Genomic DNA, 22,519 nt, shown 5'->3' with positions numbered 1-22,519 from the left:
CCGGCTCTCCGAAGCTTCTTGCTAATGGGGAATAAAGGGTCGCCTCTAGAAGGCAAGCTGATCTCACCAAACATGTGCCCCGCTGTGCCCGCAATTAACCTAGTAACGTCTCAGTCTGGTCCTGCATAATTAGTGCCAGGAAATCCACTTTAGTTACCCATAGTGATGAAATAAACACAACAGTCAGCTCTGCACCTAGCACGGTGGATACACTCAGGGCAGATACCAAGTGACAAGCTCAAAGTAGATTTTTAAACCCGAAATGTGTAGATTATCCATCGAAACTGTGATTTCTTACATTTGGGGGTCATTGGACTGCTTTGATGATCTGAGGAAAACTGTGGACTCCCCCGCTTCTCCCTTTATAAAACACATGGTTTTTGTTTGCTTGTTTTGAGACGGAGTTTTGCTCTTGTTGCCCAGGCTGGAGCATAATGGTGCCATCTCAGCTTACTGCAACCTCCACCATCTGAGTTCAAGTGGTTCTCCTGCCTCAGCCTCCCAAGTAGCTGGGATTCCAGGCATGCACCACCATGCCTGGTCAATCTTTTTTGTATTTTTAATAGAGACAGGGTTTTGCCATGTTGGTCAGGCTGGTCTCGAACTCTTGACCTCAGGTGATCCATCCACCTCAGCCTCCCAAAGTGCTGGGATTACAGGTGTGAGCCACCACACCCAGCCAAAACACATGTGTATTAATCAATTTGGATGATACGATATCAGGGGTTTACAGGATCCTGAAACCTATTCATAGACCCCTAGATAAAAACTCTTCATTGGTCAACACAGCAGCCACCCAAGACTCAAGAAACAGCTGCTGGTAGTGAGCATGGCCCAGGACATCAAGCATTGGATTAAAGTGCAGAAGCTCCCGCAGCTTCTGCACTCCCATCTGTCCACTGATACAATGTGTCATCAACGGTGAGCTGGAATGAGTGGGAATGAAGTATGCAATGAGGTTCAGAAACCAGACAAAGATTTATGTTATGTACATTACTTGATAACATTTTTTAAAACGTTGAAAGCCTAATAGATTTTTGAAAATGGTACACTCTAAAGATGTCCCTTTGGGCTGCATGCAGTTGCTCACACCTATAATCCCAGCACTTTGGAAAGCCAAGGTGGGTGGATTGAGTCCAGGAGCTGGAAACTAGCCTGGACAACATAGCGAGACTCCGTCTTTACAAAAAGAAAGTTAAAAAATTAGCTGTATGTGGTGTACTCCTATAGTCCTAGCTACTCAGGTGGCTAAGTTGGGAGGATCCCTTGAGTCCAGGAGATTGAGGCTGCAGTGAGCTGTGATGCACTCCAGCCCAAGTGACAAAGCAAGACCCTATCTCTTTAATAAATGCTTTAAATGCTTCTACAACAAATAAATAAAAATGGTTAACAAATGCTCTCATGCTAAAGTAGCCACATCAAGTGCCCTCTGAGGACTGCAAATGCAGGATTAGGCAAAGCTGGGTAAGAGGACTGGTGGCCAGAGAATCCAATTCCCAGGGCGTATGAACCCTTCCGCCCGCTTTCCAAAAATAAATAACCTCTTTCATACCATGACTGATGCCTGAAATCCTATTCTTAGAACTTTGTTCCTATGACGTAAGGTCTTTATCACCCATCAGGTGCTTCTTGTGAGTGTCTTGGCTTGGTTTCTAAGTTGAAAGGAGGCCTGCTCCTTTGCAGCTCTTAGGAATCAGCTTGCCTCCTCTGCTGCTTCGCTGGCACCTCCTGTCCATTCCATTTGCTTACTGATTTATTCATTCAGCAAAATGTATTAAGCATTCACTTGTGTTAAGACACTCTGCTAGGAAGTAACGAAGCGGGGAAGAAGACAGCAGACCCGACGCCTGCCCTCATGGAGCTTACAGTTTGCCAGGGGAAACAAACACCAAGCAACTTATGATTCTATTTTTATTTTTATTTTTAAATTCATTGAAACACAGTCTTGCTCTGTCAGGCTGGAATGCAGTGGCGCCATCTTGGCTCACTGCAACCTCCGCCTCTTGGGTTCAAGCAATTCTCTCACCTCAGCCTGCTGAGCAGCTGGGATTACAGGCATACTCCACCTTGCCTGGCTAATTTTTTTGTATTTTTAGTAAAGATGGGGTTTCACTATGTTGGCCAGGCTGATCTTGAACTCCTGACCTCAAGCGATCCGCCTGCCTCTGCCTCCCAAAGTGCTGGGATTACAGGTGTGAGCCACTGCACCCTGCCTAATTATTCTAATTAAGTAATGACAACTGTGGTAAGTGGCATGAAAAAGAAGCATCCGGAGATCATACACCCAGGACACATGACCAATTTCAGGAAGGAAGCGATATTTCAATTGAGCCTTGAAGGAGGAGCAGAGTGAAGCAGATGAGGAAGGCGGGGAAGGGCGTTCCATGCAGATGGAAAAGCGTGTGCCCAGGGTGGCCAACATGAGGCATGGAAGTCTACCTCCTGGTCTGAGGAGCCTGGTGAGGTGCCCAGGTAACTAGGAAGATGGTCCTACCTCTTCCTGATGTCACCACCTCCAAAAGTGCTGGTGCTGTGCCCTACTTCACAGAGGGATTCCCCATTTTTCTCAGCTGGTGACCCACTGCAGTCGGCTGGCACAGCCCTGCCCACCTACGTGCCAGCACCCCCAGGCCTTTCCTCCAGTCGTCACCAGGAAACCATGGCAGCCTCCTACCTGCCTCCTTGTCTACTCCACACAGCAACCAGAGAGATCCCGTTATAGCAGAAGTCCGCCACATCACTCCTCTGCTTAAGGCCCCCTCCAGGCTTCTGGCTTCACTCAATGTTCACATCCTCACCAGAGCCCACAAGATCCCCTACAAGATCTGACCCCCACTTACCTGTCTGACCTCCCCTCCCGCCAGCCCCTCACTCTGTCTCTAACCACACTGGCCTCCCTGCTGTGTCTGCCACCACCAAGCACGTTCCTACCTCAGGGCCTTTGCACGTGCTATTCCCTGTGCCCAGGACACTCTTGCCCCAGATATCCATTTCCTCCCTTCCACTCAAATGTTTCTTCCCTAGCCACCGTCTCACTCTTCATTGTGCCACCTTACACGATATTATGACACTTGTTTAACCATAGACTGTCTTCTCCACAGATTATAAACTTCAGGAGGCTCAGGACCTTGTCAAGGTGTTCACCATTATATTCTGTGTTTAGAGCAGCACTTTCACGTAGGGCTCCACAATATGGTTTTATTCATATGGATGTGTTTATTTTTGAGACAGGGTCTTGCTCTGTGGCCCAGGCTGGGGCGCAGTGGTGCGATCATGGCTCACTGCAACCTCTACTTTCCAGGCTCAAGTGATCCTCCCACCTCAGCCTCCCAAGTAGCCAGGACCACAGGCATTTGCTTATTGATTCATAGCCACCATGCCTGGCTAATTAACAGTATGCTGAGTCAATCAATTAATGAATGGGTGTCACCATTCGAAGCACCACCTCACCCCCCATCTCTGCCTCCCCCCTCATCCCTCTCTAACTTTAGCAAAGGGGAGGAAGGGAATCCATGATTCAAGACCCCATAATTCTTTCTGGTGTCCCCAAACTTTTCCAACACACTGGTCAGGAGCAGGATTCCTTTCTTTCTCTCTCTCTCTCTCTCTTTCTTTCTTTCTTTCTCTCTCTCTCTCTCTCTTTCTTTCTACCTACATTTTGCCTGCAGTAGGGAGCAGGCTTTTAATAGCCATGGAAATGCTGGGAACGTGTCACCTTCCAAAGGGTGTGCGTGTCTGGGACACAGAGGGAAACACCTCCTTGCTTGGTACTGGGGCCCAGGCACAGAGGGGACACTGAGTCCCAGCTTGTGTGCCACCAAGGCTGTGGGAGATGGAAACGGGTTATGTCAGTAGTTTTGTGTGTGTGTGGTTATCTGATTCACAGGCAGAGCTGAGCCATATCAGCAGATGAAATTAGGTGACACATGGCCGTTGCCATCGCATGAGCCCAGTGGCCGTTTTCCGTCTGGGGTTATACCCGCTCCTCTAGCTCAGTGTCACCAGCCGCAGGCTACCACCACTGCTTCTGCCGCATCCATGAACTATCTGTACTGTTCTTTTTTTTTTTTTTTTGAGACGGAGTTTCGCTCTTGTTACCCAGGCTGGAGTGCAATGGCACGATCTCGGCTCACCGAAACCTCCGCCTCCTGGGCTCAGGCAATTCTCCTGCCTCAGCCTCCTGAGTAGCTGGGATTACAGGCACGTGCCACCACGCCCAGCTAATTTTTTGTATTTTTAGTAGAGACGGGGTTTCACCATGTTGACCAGGATGGTCTCGATCTCTTGACCTCGTGATCCACCCGCCTCGGCCTCCCAAAGTGCTGGGATGACAGGCGTGAGCCACCGCGCCCTGCCTTGTACTGTTCTTTACTCCACTTTTAAGATGGGCTCGCTTTTATGACTTCAATACATGCATTTTAAAAGGAAACCAGGAGCTAAGGAAGCCCAAAAGACAGGTGTGACAAGCGGGACAAACCTGGCCCCCGAGAGAGGGCTGTGTGCAGAGATCAAAGGCAGAGGCCTGAAGGGAGGGGAAGTGAGCCCAGGTGAGGGAGTCCAGATCCCAAGGGGCTGAGCAGAGGGAGGAAGGGAGGGGGAGTAGGTGAGCTCCTAGGACCCTGGGAATCTCATGGGACTTCCAGGCCTGGGGAGACTGGGAGTGGAAAGTGGGGTGGGGGCGCTCATTGTGATGTGTTTTTGGTGCATGTGAGGTTCAGGTGAGGCGAGGATGTGACAAGACAGAGGGCAGAGGCTCAGAGCAGAACCAGGGGGACCAGATGAGGCGTGGAGGAGTAAAAGTGGGACACAGTTTAGGTAAGGGGTACTGAGGAGTTGGGTACAGCAAGAGCCACAGCACAGAAGAGGGTTCTCAAGAGTGAAGCACTTTGGGAGGCCGAGGCGGGAAGATCCCTTCAGCCCAGGAGTTCAAGACCAGCCTGGGGAACATAGTGATACTCTGTGCCTACAAAAAATATTATAAAAATTAGCCTGGTGTATACCCAGTAATGGGGTTGCTGGGAGAAATGCCAGATATAGTATGTACCTAAAGCAAAATAAATAAATTTTTTTTAAAAATTAGCCTGGTGTGGTGATACGTGCCTGTTGTCCCCAGTACTTGGGAGGTTGCGCTGGGAAGATTGCTTGAGTCCGAGAGGTCAAGGTTGAGGTGAGCCTGGATGACTAACTACTAGTCTGGGCAACAGAGTGAGATTCTGTCTCAAAAAGGGGGGAAAAATAGAGTAAAGGGGAGCAAGGTTGGGGGCATGCCTGTGACAAAGTGGAGATTCTGGTGGGTGGGAGTGTGGAGGAGGGACTTCACCGTGTGAGCCAGAAATGGGCTTGGAGGGAATGGTAGTGAGGCAGGGAGTGGGTGCTGGACAGGTGTCCCACCACCCCAGGCAGGGCAGGCTGGGGACTGGACAGTGAGTGTGTTGGTCTCAGCTGGGCAGCATCTCTGTGTCACCCACATGCCACCTGAAGCCATCTACGTACTCTTGCTCTAAAGCAAGGAATGTCAGCCAGCCCAGGGCTGTGGAGGTCAGAAAGCCAGAAGCATATTACACTATCCTATTGGGGAGATAGAGCTCCTGGGAGCCCTGGTGAGAAGCATGTTAAGGAATGAAAAGAAACTCGAGAAAGACCAGAAAGGTAAACTGTCATACACAGACCTGTAAAAGCAAGAAATAACCGCAGAGACACAATGCTGGGTTTGGATTTCAGAGTCATCTGCAGAATCACATAGATTATTGTACACAAGAAATCAAATAGGCACAGGTAGCCCTTGAAGGTGGTGGTGCTCCTGAGTCACTATTCTGGCCAATGGGATGGACCTTATTCAGGTGGATGGGGCTTTCAAACACTGAGAGGGTAGGGAGCCAGGTTCTTCGTTTCTAAAGGTACGTGTGGGGCAGTGGAAGGCACTGACTGTTTATCTGCCTGGTTAGTTGCCCCTCTCCTTCTAGGAACTACCCCTCTCCCACTCCAATAAGGATCCCCTTGGGAGCTGCCCTGTCCTTATGTGACCCTTGCCCCCATGGTCATGGTTGATGAGGATGAGAATGGGCATCTGGGAATTTGGGTTTAAGATACAAATTCAGGGCAGCTTCTCTTAGGGCAGCTGAAGCTGCCATCAGGTATAACGCCAGGGCTGCTGGCTGCCATGTTTTCTGCCAAGTGGAGAAACTAGCCTTTAGGAAAAGAGCAAATGGAAGCTGGCCCGCAGGGAACATGGGAGAAGGCGAGCATCCTGAATGCATTCCAGTCCTTGCTTCTCTTTGCTCTTCCTGCTGCTTGACCACCAACTCCCCTTGAGGTCTCTGAGAACCCCACTGGTGTTCTTGAAACATACTATCTCTGAGCCTAAGCTGGTGCAACTTGGGTGTCTGTCTTTTGCAATCAACTCAGCCGTGAAGAGAAAGGGTCTTTGAGAAAAAAAAAAAAACCTGGAGGCTACAGCAACCTCAGTTTTCTCATCTGAGACACTAGAAAGCACTTTCAGGGACTACTCGGGGCTCAGGGAGGCTGATGGCATCAGGGGGACTTCACACAACTACTTAAGCTTAAAAGGAACCCATAACTAGCTTGGGTTTTATTTTGGGATTGTTTGTTTATTTCTAATTATTCTGTTCACAGAATTCAGGGGAACCCAAGCCAAGTGTCCTGCCTGTAGCTTTAAGGAGGCACCATGCCAAGGGGTGAAAGATGAGGTGATGAACTCAGGACCCCTTACTTTTCATAAAATTTGATGATTGGATTTTCATGGGAATTCACACTCTGAATTGGAAGTAGGTTCTCTGGCCTCTTGATCTTGCGGTGACAGAGGTCACTGTAGGGAAGGGGTAGAAGGAAGAATAAACGAATGAGTGCCAAGATCTGACCCACAGACTCTGACCCAGCGACAGATGAACAAATTCACTCAAACACAAATCTTCAGTGAAAGAGTGGGCTGGGGGTCCGTGGCCACTCACAGACACTCCTGAGAGAGATAGCAGCCATGGCCTCCGACCTGCTGGTTCTCTAGGCATTTATTTAGTAAAGATTTAATAACAGAGGCTCTGAGTCAACACACACACTTACGGATAATGATTAAAGGCAGGTTCTGAGGCCTACAGCAAACACCATTTGTGGGTAATTAACTTCTGCCAACTCCCCTAATAGGAGGCAGTCAAGCATGGATGGGCAAAGGTTGGTCTTAGAACAATAAGCCATTTAGATAAACTCCTCAGCATTCCCTAGTTATTTGCTTTTCTTTATCAACTAAAGGTAAAGGGGCTTGGGCTTCTACTGATACTATGCAAACCTCTTGGCCTTCCAAGCAGGTTTGTGCCTATATTCTATAATGTTACAATTTCCTCCACCATCCTGAGTGAACTCCCACAAATGAGGAGGAAGAGAAGATCAGGATGCATGGGTACACAGGCACTTGTCCTTGACAGCCTTCCTTCCCTCTGCAGACGATCTCAAGGTCGAAGCTGGAATTGTCCCTCCAGATGCCAGCTCCATCTGCCCAGCTAGTCACATCTAAAACCCAGGCAGGGCATTCTCCTGACCCCTCCCTCTCCATCCTCCTGCAACTCCAGTCCAGTCCACCCCCATCTACCCCTGCCCACGTCTCTCCATTGTCCTGCCATCACCTTCGTTCAGTTCACAAATTCCGTTCTCACCTGAGTGACCACAACAGCCTCCTAAGAGGTCCGCCCCCACCCAAACTGGATTTGCCACAAACCCAACTGGAGCAGTCTCTCCAGGAGACAAATCTGCTTAAAACCTCATCTGCTTAAAACCTCCCAGTGGCTCCCCATTGCTCCCAGGATAAAGTTAGGAAACAAAAACAGAAAAGCCGTCAATTAGGCCTGCACACTCTGGTTGCTGCCTCTCTCTCCAACCACGCTGGCTTTGCTTCTCGCCCTCACTCTGCTCCAGCCACACTGGCTTTGCTCCCTCCTGATTCAGGGCCTTTGCAAATTCTGCTCCCTCTTCCCGGAAAGCCCTTCCCCTCTCTTTCACCAAGTTAAGTCTCACTTTTATTTTATTTTTATTTTTTGAGATGGGTTCTCACCCTGGTCACCCAGGCTGAAGTGCAGTGGCATGCTCTTGGCTAACTGCAACCTCTGTCTCCTGGGTTCAAGTGATCCTCCTGCCTCAGCCTCCCAAGTAGCTGAAAATACAGACACCTGCCACCAAGCATGGCTAATTATTTTTGTTTCAACATGTTGACCAGGCTGGTCTTGAACTCCCAGCCTCAGGTGATCTGCCCCCCTGGACCTCCCAAAGTGCTGGGATTACAAGTGTGAGCTATAAGTCTCACTTAAAAAAATACACTGCTTAAGATCCTACTGTAGCTGGGCATGGTGGTGCATGCCTGTAGTCCCAGCTACTCGGGAGGCTGAGGCAGGAGAAGCGATTGAAGCTGGGAGATGGAGGTTGCAGTGAGCCGAGATCACGCCACTGCACTCCAGCCTGGGTAACAGAGCAAGACTCCATCTCAAAATAAAAAATTAAAACAAAAATCCCATTCATCTGTTCCATCTCTACAAATTCTTACAAATAGCCCTCACAGCACTTATAATTTTACTTATGTGTATATGTAAGGGTTTGACTGATGTTTCTCCTCTCAAGGACACTGTAAATGCCATGAGGGTAGGGAGGGTAGATGGGGGTGGACTGAACTGGAATTGCAGGAGGAGGGAGAGGGAGGGGTCAGGAGAATGCCCTTCCTGGGTTTTAGATGCGACCAGCTGGGCAGATGGAGCTGGCATCTGGAGGGCGAATCCCGGGTTCAACCTTGAGATCATCCACCGAGGTTTCTTTCCTTGTTTTGCTCACCCCTAGGATCCTCAGCACCTGCCACAGGGCCCAGTTAAGTCTTACCTATCCCTCAAGATCCCCACCAAACATCTCTCTGAGAAGTCCCCCATGACTCTCGGCTATGGGAGTCCCATTAACCAGCATGGACCATACATTTATTGTGCCTCCTAGCAATAATCTGCTCACATAACTGTCTCACCAGTACTCTGTGGATTCCTGCAGGGCAAGAACCTCATCTTTGTTGAAATTGTTTCCTTTACACCCAGAACAGTGCCCGGCCTGCAGAAGATCAATGGTGGGTAAATGAATGACTGTGTTAAGACAGTCCCCTGGGCCTGGGTTTTATACTCTGTACATCAAGGGGCTGGTTGAGATGGCTTTGTGTGTCCTTTCTCTGACACCATGGCTCCAGCATTGCATAACCCTGCCCAGCCAGCCCCCCTCTGCTTTATCATGCCATTAACTGTTGCCCTGGCAATCAATAACTGCTACCACAGTTTCTCCTTTCCATTATGCAAAGAGAGCCTCACACCTCTGGGCTTTCTATAGATTATGCAAAAAGAAAAGCGATTTTAATATCTCTGCTTCCTCTTTGACTCACGTTTTTAAGTTAGCTCTTTCTCATATTTATGGGGCAACGTTTTTTGGTTTTCTAATTATTAAGAAGCATTTAAATTATAAAACAGGTATGAAGAATAACACAGTGGACACCCATGATCACACCCAAGGACATGCAGCTGAGGACACAAAAGGTGACCAATGTACAGGGACCTTGTCTTTAGAGGAGGATTGATACCATCTGAGGCCTTTCCAGATGTACTCATGTACTTCCAGGGAATTGAAAAAACTATTTCAAACCATGTGTCCCAGACATGGCCCAGCATCCACATGTCCAGCTGGGAGGCCTTTCTTCCTCCCTGGGAGGAAGAGGGTCCTGGGAGGACCCTCGTCTGAGGAAGAATAATGCAGGCTCCCAACCTGATTCATTTCGTTAGAAATTTGGCCTTCCCATGCACTCAGCAAACTCCTTGCCTCTTACATCTATAGCTCTGTTTGGCTGGGAGTAAGCTATCAACAAGAGGGTGATGTTTTGACTTTGAATCCAGTGGATAGCCTCCAGCGGGCTGACTGCCATTCTGCAGGAGGCCTCACAAGCTTGAGTTCAATGCCAGAGGTTCGTTCCCTCAAGCTTCCTAAGGTATTAGTTGGATAGAGCCAGGAAGCAGGACTCAGAGCCCCCTTTCATGAAGCAATCTAAAGTGTATTTCTCCTTACTCTCCAAGGTGTACCTATACATACCGATAGAGAGAACATCATAAAGATAGATATGCTACATAGTAAGCTGCTCAATACATGTTTTTTCAATGGGATGAATACAGAATACTTCTCTTTGTGTAGTACTACCCAGTATTTATAGAGCTTCCCCCCAACATACCACCCAACCACTTTGGGAATCAGTCAAGAGTCACCCTACCCCGGTGGTGGCTAGGGATGACTAGAATATAATTATTGTTATTGAAAACTGTTTATGCATATTAGCTTGTTTAATTCTCACAACAATTCTACGAGGCAGGGTTTTTTTGTTTGTTTGTTTTTTGTTTGTTTTTGAGATGGAGTCTCACTCTGTGGCTCAGGATGGAGTGCAGTGGCACCATCTCCACTCACTGCAACCTCTGCCTCCCAGATTTAAGCAATTTTCCTGCCTCAGCCTCCTGAGCAGCTGGGATTACAGGTGTGCGCCACCATACTCAGCTAATTTTTGTATTTTTAGTAGAGACAGGGTTTCACCATGTTGGCCAGGCTGATCTTGAACCCCTGACCTCAAGTGGTCCACCCACCTTGGCCTCCCAAAGTACTGGGATTACAAATGTGAGCCACCTCACCAGGCTGGAGGCAGGTATTTTTAATACTTATTTGATAGATTTAGAAACTGAAGAATAGAGAGGTCAAGCGGCTTGCTCAAGGTCCCAAAGTTAAGAATAACAAAACAGAGCTTCAAGTTTAAGCAGACCCAACCCAGACCCATCCCAGTTCACAACAGATCCAACTCATACCACCACAAAAGCAATTCCAAATCTCACTTGAATTCCAGGTTAGACCCTTGGAATCTCTCGCTAAGCTGAAGGGATGCCCCAGAAGAGCTCACGTGAAAGACCACATGGAAGGAGAACCCTTTTATTGCTTCTTGTTCTGATGCTACTTCGCTTCAGGATGCTGAATAACACACCCGCCTCTCTAAGCCTTAGTTCCTTATGTGTAAAATGAAGTTAAGAATATATTCTGAAGAGTTTTGGGAGAAGCCCATGGTGACTGAGGGAAAAGAAGCAGTGAGAGGTCTCCGAAGGCCTTCTAAGAGAACAGAGTTCTGTGCTCCCTGGAGAATGATGGGCAACACAGGAGGAATACTGACCATACGGGATGGCAAATTCCTGTAGAAGTTTTTAGATGGGTCTGAACTCCCTCTTCAAGTATTCCATTGTAATCTGAGACTCTATAGTTTCTACCAAAAAGTAGGTGCCTTCAAGCAGGGAGTGATGATTTGAATCTAGTTTTCTCCAGGGAATCAGTGGTTCTTAACTTGACTGCACATTGGGATAACCAACGCAGCTCGAAACGTGCAGGTATTCAGGTCCGCCCTCGGAGATTTCTATCTGGGGTGTTGCGTGAGCATTTGGAATACTAAGAGTTTCTTCATATGATTTGAATGTCCAGACCAAGTGGAGAACCACTTCCTAGAGCTTCAAGTTGTTCATTTTCTGGTCTGAAGTTTAACAAAGGGAAAAAAAAAAAAAAAAAGGAACCAGTGATGCCATAGCTCTCAAATTTTAATGTCCAAACAAATGAATCTCCTGGGTGTCTTGTCAGAATGCAGCTTTCAATTCAGTAGGTCTAGGTTGGGCCTGGCATCCTGCCCTTCTTGCTGTTGTTTTGTTTTGTTTTTTAAGGCCTTAACACTGGAGGGGATTCTGCGTTTCTAAAAAGCTCCCATAGGCTGCCCACACTGCTGTCCACAGACTGTACTTGAATAGCTAGGCTACAGCTTGAATGATTACAGACTTGAAGGAGAATTATGGCTCTTCATACCAGCTTGGACCTTCAGCAAGAAGTGACTTCACTTCTGTGAGACTCAGTTTTCTCATCTAGAAAATGCAGGCCAGCAATAGCAACCTTACCACAGAATTCTTGTGATGCCTAAATGAGAAAATGCATTCAATTTGTTTAGCACTGTGCAACAAATGTTAGCTTTTTGCTAGGATAGCCAGCACTCACGGAATACTTACTATGTGGCAGGAATTTTCTAAGTGCATTCATGTATTAACTCAAAATTCAAGTCTCCAAACAACACGGTGAGGTAGGTACTATTATTTCATCATCCCCCTTCACAGACGAAGAAACCGAAGCGCAGAGAGGTGGAGTTCCTTGATCTACAGTGACACCTCGTTATGGCTAAGCTGGTGTTTGAACTCAGAAAGAATTTGGGCTCCTCACCAGGATCCCCCGCCAAGGCAATGAGTCAGTGCAATGAGTCGAGGGTTTGCCCTTTGAATTGGGCTGGGACCGGCAGGTGGCAGAGTAGGGCTGCTGGAGTTCAAAGACCGCTTCCAAGACCACGCCCGGAGCCTGCTCCGCGCTAAGCGTTCCACCACGCAACCACGGACAGCTTCTACAGCTTCTTCAGACTCCCCTTTCCCTCCCCTCCACCCTAGGGTCCTTGCCCAGAATCAATCAGGAAATATTAGCCCCATGTAACAGGTTCAAATCTAACCTCCCCCAGACAAAACGACGTCCGCAGGGAAAAAAGAGAGTAAAGCGAGTTTGCTGCAACTCCCCTTTAACGCAGGAGCGCAACCAGCCCGGGAAATTTACAAATCTCTCTTTAGTTCAGCAAGGGGCTGGGAGCCTCGCCAAGGGGGAGAAAGCTGGGGAATCCCTCTTGAATTCACCTGGGCACTTTGGAGGCGCCGGGCTTTGGTGCACGCGTGCAGGGCAGCGGACAGGCACTGGGGAAGCTCTATTTTGGGGAAGGATTACCTCGAAAAGGCGGATCTTTTTGCAGGGTCCGATGACAGCGGGTGGCACATGAATTTGAGGGACAGTTCAAGGGGTGGGGGGTTAACCGGGCGGTTTCCATGACGCCCGGGGCGTGGGGGAGGAATGCATCCCGCAAGCTGTGGCGAAACAACTGCGCTGCCCGGCGGGCCGGGCTCGAGAAGGCAAGAGACACCGGCTTGGGGGTGGAGTGGGGGGGTGGGGGAAGCCGGCCAGGACGGGGGCGGGGCGGTCACGTGTGCCCGAGGGGGCGAGGCCCCAAGCTGGCCCCGAGAGGACTCTGCGGGCGAAGTGGCTACGCCGGGAGAGAACTTTGCCTGCACAAGGAACGCCTTGTGGAGAGACCCAGGGCAGGAGCCGTCCGGAGCCGGCTGCGGCGTGTGCGGCCGGCCTTGGGACAGCGATCGCCGCGGGTGGGAACGGAGATTCCCCAAGGAAAAGTAGGAGCAGGAGCTTGGGGTTGAGCGCAGGGATCCCCACTCGCGGCTTCTACGCAGCCTCGAGTCTCTCTGTGTCTTCTGGGCTAGGCAAGTGTCCTTTCTACTCTAAGAGACCAGCGGAGGCCACTGTCCCTTAAGACTGTCAGAGTCCTCACCACTTCTCCAGGATTCCAGGGGAGACTGTGGCCATGGTGAATGAAGGTCCCAACGAAGAAGAGCGCGATGACACCCCTGCGCCGGAGACCGAACTCCAAGCGGACGCCAGCGTCTCGGTCCATCCCAGCGTCTCCATCAACCCCAGCGTCTCTGTCCACCCCAGCAGTTCGGCCCACCCCAGTGCCTTAGCGCAACCCAGTGGCTTGGCTCACTCCAGTGGCTCGGGCCCCGAGAACCTCAGCGTGATCAAGGTGAGCAGGCGCCGTTGGGCCGTGGTCCTGGTATTCAGCTGCTACTCCATGTGCAACGCCTTCCAGTGGATCCAGTACAGCTCCATCAATAACATCTTCATGCACTTCTACGGGGTCAGCGCCTTTGCCATTGACTGGCTGTCCATGTGCTACATGCTGACCTACATCCCGCTGCTCCTGCCGGTGGCTTGGCTGCTGGAGAAGTTCGGCCTGCGCACCATTGCTCTCACAGGCTCGGCTCTCAACTGCCTGGGAGCCTGGGTGAAGCTGGGCAGCCTGCGGCCGCACCTCTTCCCCGTCACCGTGGTGGGCCAGCTCATCTGCTCCGTGGCCCAGGTTTTCATCCTGGGCATGCCCTCCCGCATCGCTTCCGTCTGGTTCGGGGCTAATGAGGTTTCCACAGCCTGCTCTGTGGCTGTCTTTGGCAATCAGGTAGGTAGAAGAGTTTGTGAATGTTCAGAGGGGCGTGTTTTAGATTGCACCTAAGTACTGGGTGTGGGACTCTGTAATTTTCTGATTGTTCAGCAGTGTTTGTGACTCTGGGTGACTGGGACTGGGTGTGACGGGCAGTGATTGTGATGCTGTAAGAGAGGTGGGACACAAAAGCGGGGATGCCTGCTCCTTCATCCACAGTTGCTCTTGCCGCAGCGGAAAGCATGCTTCTAGAACATACTCTACCTTCATTATTTGTTCTGAACCTGTGTCAGTCCACCAACTTAGACCCGTAACTTCAGGAATGCTCTTATTTCTCTGGCAGCAGCCCCTGAGCATCAGACTACTCTGGTGTCATCAGAACTTGGCAGTGTTTTCAGTTGGACCAAACAGCTTTCCTCGAGTGCGGTATCTCCTGTACTGCATAGAATTGCAGCGCCGTGCCTGGTGGTGTTTGGCACTGTTTTTACCTTGTTTTATACACAGCTGAAGCCAGGACAGTGGGAACAATGCTTTGTGCCAAACTCCTTCCCTGGGATTTAGAGCCAAGTCCAGCAGGATGGAGTAGAAATCTCGCTCTGAGTTTCCAAGGCCTAGAAAGGCTAATTCATGCCTTAATCTTTTTCTCTTTCCTTCTTATTGCAAGGAGAAGCTCAAATTCTTTGCGTCTCGGTGTGGTTATGATCCAGAAAGCTGGGCAGGTTGTGAACCTGAATGCTATTTCCAAATACTTGAAGCAAATATTTGTGGGTGTATTTAAAGCAAATGCCCTTTAGCCAGACCACTGCCTCTCAGTCTCGCTTCTTTCTGAGCACGTAGGGTCCTGGCTGTGTGTATAACAAAGGATTGATCATTCTAGTTCTTCTCATTGGCCTATTTTCACCTATCTATTAATTTCATTTAGAAAATGTAAACTTTCACTTAGACATATTTTGTTTGAAAACAGAAACTTTACAAAACTTCTCTAAAGGCAAATTTCCCATTCTGTTCATTTTTACCTCCATGAAGGTTGTCACGTCATTTTGACCCTGACACAAAGATCACCATAACCTTTGTACTTCGGTAATTCTGACATCTCTCTTTAAATGCTTCTTTCGTACTCCACATGTGCACTACCTTCTGCTTGCATTAAAATCCGACATTCTTCCTTTTGACAAGCATTTATCTAGTCTTTTGCAAGACAGCATGCTAGGGCTGCAAAGATAATTCTTGCCTTCGAAGAGTTACTATACCAGGTTTTAAAAAATTGTACCAGGAGCCAAGATTCAGATTATATTAGAAAAAAAAACCACACACACACACACACACACACACACACACCCCACCACCACCACCACCACAACAACAACAAATAAACAGATCAGAGCACAGAGGATTTATTTTCAGTTCCCCATGATGTTTTTAGCATTTTCTTTGCCTAATTGCTATGAGAAAGGGTAAAGAAGGGAAAAGAAGCTAATATCTGTTAAACACCTACTATTATGCAAGGTACCTTTACATCCATTATTTAACTTAATCCTTTCAACAACTCTGTGAGGTAGGTGAAATTGTCCCCATTGTTGTGGGAGAGGGAACTGAGACCCAGATAAATCTTCCAACTTTATCCAGAGCCCTATAGCTACTGGGTAGTAAAAGAGAAATTTAAACCTAGTTCTACCTTCAAAGCCACTCTCAGTAGGCCAGTATTACTTGTGGATCAAGCATATATGTAAAAAGAGAAAAGGCAGATTCTGAGGATTTAATTTTTCCCCTTGTGTCTCCAGGGTTATTGGTGATAGTTTCCAGCAGTTTTGTCTAGTTTAAGGGTCTAGCACTTGTTTTCTTTTTGAAGTTGCTGCTAAAGAGCTGATTCTGCCTCTTCTAACCTAGCACAGCGATTGCCTTGTCAAGAAGGTGAGGGTGAAGTCTCTAGCAGGAAGAAACCAGTGAATCCAGAGCGGAGGAGAGAGAGGGAAGGTGAACCTGGAGAATACAGCTGAGGCCCTTCCCTTTTCTTGGTATGCTCTGACCAGTAGCCCCCAGGTAATAACAGCCTGGAATTTTTAGCAAAACTTGTAGCATTGTTTCAAAGGGAGATGAGCTGTGTGGGGTTTTAAGTGACAATGTATACATTGTTATTGTGCAAGGATTGGAAGAAAACCTTGTTTCCTTGGTGATGCAGGACAAGAGAGATGTAGGATCTAAAAGAGATATTCAAGGTGAGAGTCCGGCAGGATGGATATAGCGAGGGGACTTCGCCAGGTAGCTCATAGCACAGTGCAATCCAGAAATAGAATAAGAGAGAATCAGTTTACTTTTAGAAGTATATAGTCACTTTACAGAACTAATTCTATAGAAACCATGGCTATCTGTCTAAAATAGCACTGACCAATAGAAATATAATGCAGACCACAAATGCAAGTCACATATGTGACTAGATTTTCTAGTAGCCACATTAAAGATGTACATTTGTTTAAGTAAAAATAACAGGTGAAATTAGTTTTAGTAAATGCTTTAGCTTTTTTTATGCTGCTCTCACAGAATACCACAGACTGGGTAATTAATAATGAACAGAAATTTACTTGGCTTACAGTTTGAATGGCTGGGCAGTCCAAAGCCAAGGGATCAGCATCTGGTGATGGTCTTCTTGCTCTGTCATAACATGATAGATGCCATCTCTTGTTCAAGAGAGTGCAAGAGAGGGCCAAACTGACTTTTATGACAAACCCACCCTTGTTATGACATTGATCCATTCATGAAGGTAGAGCCCTCATGACCTAATCACCTCTTAAAGGTCTCATGTCTCAGCAGTGTTACACTGGGAATTCGATTTCCAACACGTGAACTTTTCTTGTTGTTGTTTGTTTGTTTTGAGATAGAGTCTCACTCTGTCCACTAAGGACAGGATGGATCTTGTTCACAGACAAGATCTTGGCTCACTCCAACTTCTGCCTCCCAGATTCAAGCAATTCTCCCGCCTCAGCCTCTGGAGTAGCTTGAATTACAGGCACCTGTCACCATGCCCAGCTAGTTTTCCATTTTCAGTAGAGATGGGGTTTCACCATGTTGGCCAGGATGGTCTTGAACTTCTGACCTCAAGTGATCTGCCTGCCTCGGCCTCCCAAAGTGCTTAGATTACAGGCATGAGTCACTGCGCTTGGCCCTCCCAACACATGAACTTTAAGGGACGTATTCAAACCATAGTATTCTGTCCCTGGCCCCCAGAATTTATGTCCTTCTCTTGGACAAAACACATTCATTCTATCCCAATATCTCCAAAAGTCTTAACTTGTTCCAACATCAACTCAAATGCCCAAATTCTAGAGTCTCACCTAAATCCCACATGAGAGAGACTCAAGGCACAATTCATAATGAGACAAATTCCTCTCCACTTCTGAACCTATGAAATTAACGAAATCCAGCCTTGACATTAAAAAAAAAACATGTGCATGGTTGCACATGCCTACAGTTCCAGCTACTTGGCAGGCTGAGGTACAAGGATAGCTTGAGCCCAGGAGGTCAAGACTGCAGTGAGCTGTGATCATGCCACTGCACTCCAGCCCAGGTGACAGAGAGAGAGACCCTGTCTCAAAAACAACCTTCCAAAACTAACAAGTTATATGTTTCAAAATACAATGGTGGTACAGGCATAGGATAGATATTACAGAAAGGAGAAATAGTCAAGAATGAAAGAGTAACTGGTCCCAAGTAAGTGCAAAACTCAACAGGGAAAACAACATTCAGTCTTAAAGTTGAGGAATAATCTTCTTTGACTTTATGTCAAACAGCTTGGTTGGGCTCAGTCCACCCAGCAGCTCTCATAGTTGGAGTCTCATGCCTGTAACTCTCCCAGGCCAGTGTTGCACACTGGTAGCTCTACAGTTTGGGGGTCTTGGTGATGGCCACACTTCATGGCTCCACTAGGCATTACCCCTTTGGGAACCCTCTGCCATGGCTCTGCCCCTGGAACAAGTCTGCCTGAGCCCCCAAGCTGTTCATGACATTCTCTGAAGTCTAGATGGAAGCCACCATGGCCCATAACTCTTGCACTCTATGCACCTGCAGATTAGCACCATGTGGATGCCACCAAAGCTAATGGCTTGTATCTTCTAGAGAGAAGATCAAGCCACACCTGGGACCACTTGAACCATGGCTAGGGCAGCCAAGGGGTGCTCTGCCAAAATGCAGAGAGCAGAGTTCCAAGGCAGCTCTGGGCAGGCAGTGAATGCTGAGGTCCCATGGTGACTCTCTGGAAACCTTACTGTCTTAGTTGATTTTGTGTTGCTATAACAATACCTGAGACCAAGTAATTAAGAGGTGGCCAGGCACAGTGGCTCACGTCTGTAATCCCAACACTCTGGGAGGCCAAGGCGGGCAGATCACCAAGGTCAGGAGATCGAGACCAGCCTGGCCAACATGGTGAAACCCTGTCTCTACTAAAAAATACAAAAATTAGCTGGATGTGGTGGCACGTGCCTGTAGTCCCAGCTACTTGGGGGGCTGAGGCAGGAGAATCGCTTAAACCCAGGAGGCAGAGGTTGCAGTGAGCTGAGATTGTGCCACTGCACCGCAGCCTGGCAGCAGCACAAAACTCCATCTAAAAAAAGAAAAAGAAAAAGAAAAGAAAAGAGATTTCTTCAGCTCATGGTTCTGCAAATGAAAAGTTCAAGGGCATGGCCCCTGCTTCTGGCAAGGGCTTCTGTGCTGTGTCCTAACATGCAGAGAAAGTCAAAGGGGAAGTGGATGCATACGAAGAGGCATAATCCAGGGGCATCCTAGCTTTATAACAAGCCACTCCCTTAGGAACTAATCCATTCCCTTGAGAACAATCCAGTTTTATGAGAGTGACAACTCACTACTGTGAGATCAGCACCAAGCCATTCATGAGGGATGTGCCCACATGACCCAAACACTTCCTACCAAGAACTACCTCCCAACACTACTCTATTGAGGATCAAATTGCAACATGAGTTTTGGTGGCTGTAGACTCAAATCATATCCAAACCATAGCATTCTGCTGTTAGCCCCCCAAAACTCATGTCTTTTTCACATACAAAATATAGTCATTCCACCTCAATAGCCCCAAGAGTCTTAACTTGTTGATATGGTTTGGGCTATGTCCTCACCAAATCTTATGTTGAATTGTGGTCCCCAGTATGGGAGGTGGGGCCTAGTGGGAGATGATTGGTTCATGGGAATGGATTTCTCACGAATGGTTTAGCACTGTCTCCTTGGAGCTATTCTTGTGATAGTGAGTCCTTATGAGATCTGGTTGTTTAAAGAATGCAGCAACTCCTCCCTCTCTCTTTTGCTCCTACTCTGACCATGCGATGTGTGTACTTCCCCTTTAACTTCCACCATGATTATAAGTTTCCTGAGGCCTCCCAGAAGCTGAGCAGATGCCAGCAGCATGCTTCTTATACGGCCTGCAGAACCATGAGCCAATTAAACCTCTTTTCTTTATCATTACCCAGTCTCCAGTATTTCTTCATAGCAATGTGAGAATGGACTGATACACTTGTTTCAGCATCAACTTGAAAGTCCAAAGTCTAAAATTGCATCTGAAACTTGAGGCACATTCCTTCCAACTATGAACTTTTAAACTCTCAAACAAGTTGTTTACTTCCGATATACAATGGTTGCACAGACATTGGGTAAAATTGCCATTCAAACATAGGGTCTTGCTCTTTCACCCAGGCTGGACTGCTGTGGTGGGTTCTTGGCTCACTGCAATTTCTGCCACTGCGTACAAGTGATTCTCCCACCTCAACCTCCCAAGTAGCTGGGACCAGGCGTACACCACCACAGCCAGCTAATTTTTGTATTTTTTGGTAGATGGAGTTTTGCCATGTTGCCTACAGTGGTCTCAAACTCCTGGGCTCAAGTGATCCTCCCACCTTGGCCTCTCAAAGTGCCTGGATTACAGGCATGAGCCACACCAAGCCCTGCCCAGCAGACTTTAAACCTTAAACCTCCAGTATAATCTCCTTTGGACTGATGTTTTGCATCCTGGACACACTGGTGCCAGGAGTGGGTTCCCAGTGCTTCAGACAGCCCTTTCCCCCTGACTTTGTTGGACATAGCACACATGGCTGTGCTCACAGGTTGGAAGCAATGCCTGAAGCTTATCCAGGCTGAGATCGCATGCTGCCAGTGACTCTAGTTCTGGGGTCCTGCAGTGGCCTTACCCTTGTGGCTCCGCTAGGCATTGTCCTAGTGAGGACTCTTTACAGAAGTTCTGACCTCATATTTCTGCTTGGCATTCCCTTGGTAGAGGCTGTCTGTGGTGGCTCTGCTCCATGACAGGTTTCTGTCTAGGCTCCTAGGCTTTCTTTTTTTCCTTTATATTTTTTTTTTTTTTGACAAAGGGTCTCACTCTGGGACCCAGGTTGGAGTGCAGTGGTATGATCACAGGTCACTGCGGCCTTGACCTCCAAGGCTCAATCAGTCTTCTGGCCTCAGCTTCCCAAGTAGCTGGGACTATAGGCACACATCACTGCACCTGGCTAGGTCTTGCCATTTTGCTCAGGCTGGTCTTGAACTCCTGGGTTCAAGTGATCTGCCCACCTCAGCCTCCTAGAGTTGGGATTTCAAGCATGAGCCACTGTGCCTAGTCTGCTCCCAGGCTTTCTGATACATCATCTAGGTGGAAGCTGCCATGCTCACCACTCTTCAATTCCACATGCATGCACAATAGTACCATGTGGACATGGATGCCACCAAGACTCACAGCTTACACTCTCCAGAGCAGCGGCTCAAGCTGTACCTGGGGCTATTTGGGCCATGGCTGTTCTGGCCAGAGCAGCTAGGAGAAGCATCCTGAGGTGGTCCAGGGCAATGGTACCCCACCATTCTGTCCTCCTAGGCGTCTGGGTCTGTGATAGGAGGAATGGCCTTAGACCTTAGAAATGCTTTCAGAGCCTTTTTTCCATTGTTCTGTTAGTAACTGGCCTCCTTCTATCAGCACTAATCTCTTTAGCAAAAGGTCTCTCGGCTGCACCCTTAGGTTCCTCTCCTGAAAGTGCTCTTTCATTCTCTACCACATGGCCAGGCTGCACATTTTCTAAATTTTAATGCTCTGCTTCTTCCAAATTTCACCCTTAGATCACTCCTTTGCTGTGTATAAGCTGCCAGAGTAACCACACGGTGTCTTGAGCATTTTGCTGCTTAGAAATTTCTTCTGCCAGATGCCCCAGGTTATGACTCTTAAGTTTGGTCTTCCATAAAGCCCTAAGGCATGGACACAATGCAGCCAAGTTCTTTGCTATGGTGTAACACGGGTGACCTTTGTTCCAGTTTCCAAATAAACACAACTTTCCTTCATCAGAATGGCCTTTACTGTCCATATTTCTATCAGCATTTCAGTCATAACCATCTCACCAATCTCTGAGAAGTTCCAAACGTTCCCTCATCTTTTTATCTTTTCTGACCCCTCATCAAAATTACCCTTAATGCCCTGTTCACAGCAATTCAGGGATTTTCTAGCCTATTCGTTCAAACTCTTCCAACCTCTGCCCATCACTCAGTTCCAAAACTGCTTCTGCATTTTTAGGTATCTTTATGTCATGACCCCACTCCTTAGTACAAATTATCTGTCTTAGATCATTTTGTGTTGTTACAACAGAATACCTGAAACTGGGTCATTTATAAAGAAAAGGTTTATTTACCTAACTGTTCTGGAGGCTGGGACATTCAAGGGCATGGCCCTGGCTTCTGGCAAGGCTGGCTGAATGTCCCAGACAGCAGGGGGATATAGGTTTCACAATGCATTATAACATGGCAGAGCATGTCAAAGGGCAAGTGGATATATGCAAAGAGGCCTAACCCAAGGGATCTCTTGGCTTTATAACAACTCACTATCATGGGAACTCATCCATTCCTGCAGGAATTACTCTAGTCTTGCGAGAGTGAGAACCTGCTTCCATGAGATCAGCGCTTGGGGGATCCACCCCCATGATCCAAATACCTCCCACTAGGCGCCCCCTCCCAACACCACTCCATTGGGGATCAAATTTCAACCTAAGTTTAAGCGGTTACAAACTCAGATCACGTCCAAACCATAGCACTTGTCCTCAAGGTCCTAGGCTGCTTAGACAATGTCTGAAATATCTTCAGGATTTTTTTCCCATTGTCTTGATGAATAGACCTGGTTGCCTTCTGTCTGGACTAAGATTTTTAGCAAATGTTTGCTTGGCCACACGCTTGGTTTGTCTCCGACAGACACCTTTTCACTCTACATGGCTTGCTTTCAAATTTCCCAAATCTTTCCGCTCTGCTTTCTTTTTCATTACAAAGTCCTTCTTTTAGTCATTTCTCTTTTCTCTTTTCTCACATTTTACTATATGTGCTTTAAAGCAGCAATACAGCTCCTTCAATATTTTGCTTAGAAATTTCTTTTACCAA

At 47.8% G+C, this 22,519-nt stretch overlaps 1 protein-coding gene across 1 annotated transcript in view; it reads left to right on the top strand.

Annotated features, from left to right (window-relative positions):
• Positions 1-13,121: 13,121 nt before the first annotated feature.
• The window catches only part of FLVCR2 (FLVCR choline and putative heme transporter 2), a 66,063-nt gene continuing 56,665 nt past the window's right edge, over positions 13,122-22,519 (top strand). The window contains exon 1 of the mRNA XM_003924569.3: positions 13,122-14,137. Coding sequence (XP_003924618.1) covers positions 13,487-14,137 — 651 coding nt within the window. The 5' untranslated portion in view covers positions 13,122-13,486. The remainder of the gene's footprint in view (positions 14,138-22,519) is intronic.

Source organism: Saimiri boliviensis, chromosome 2 (assembly GCF_048565385.1).
Source record: "Saimiri boliviensis isolate mSaiBol1 chromosome 2, mSaiBol1.pri, whole genome shotgun sequence".
In the NCBI taxonomy this organism is placed as follows: Eukaryota; Metazoa; Chordata; class Mammalia; order Primates; family Cebidae; genus Saimiri; species Saimiri boliviensis.
The sequence above is the reverse complement of the archived record's forward strand: the minus strand, read 5'-3'. Positions and strand labels throughout refer to the sequence as shown.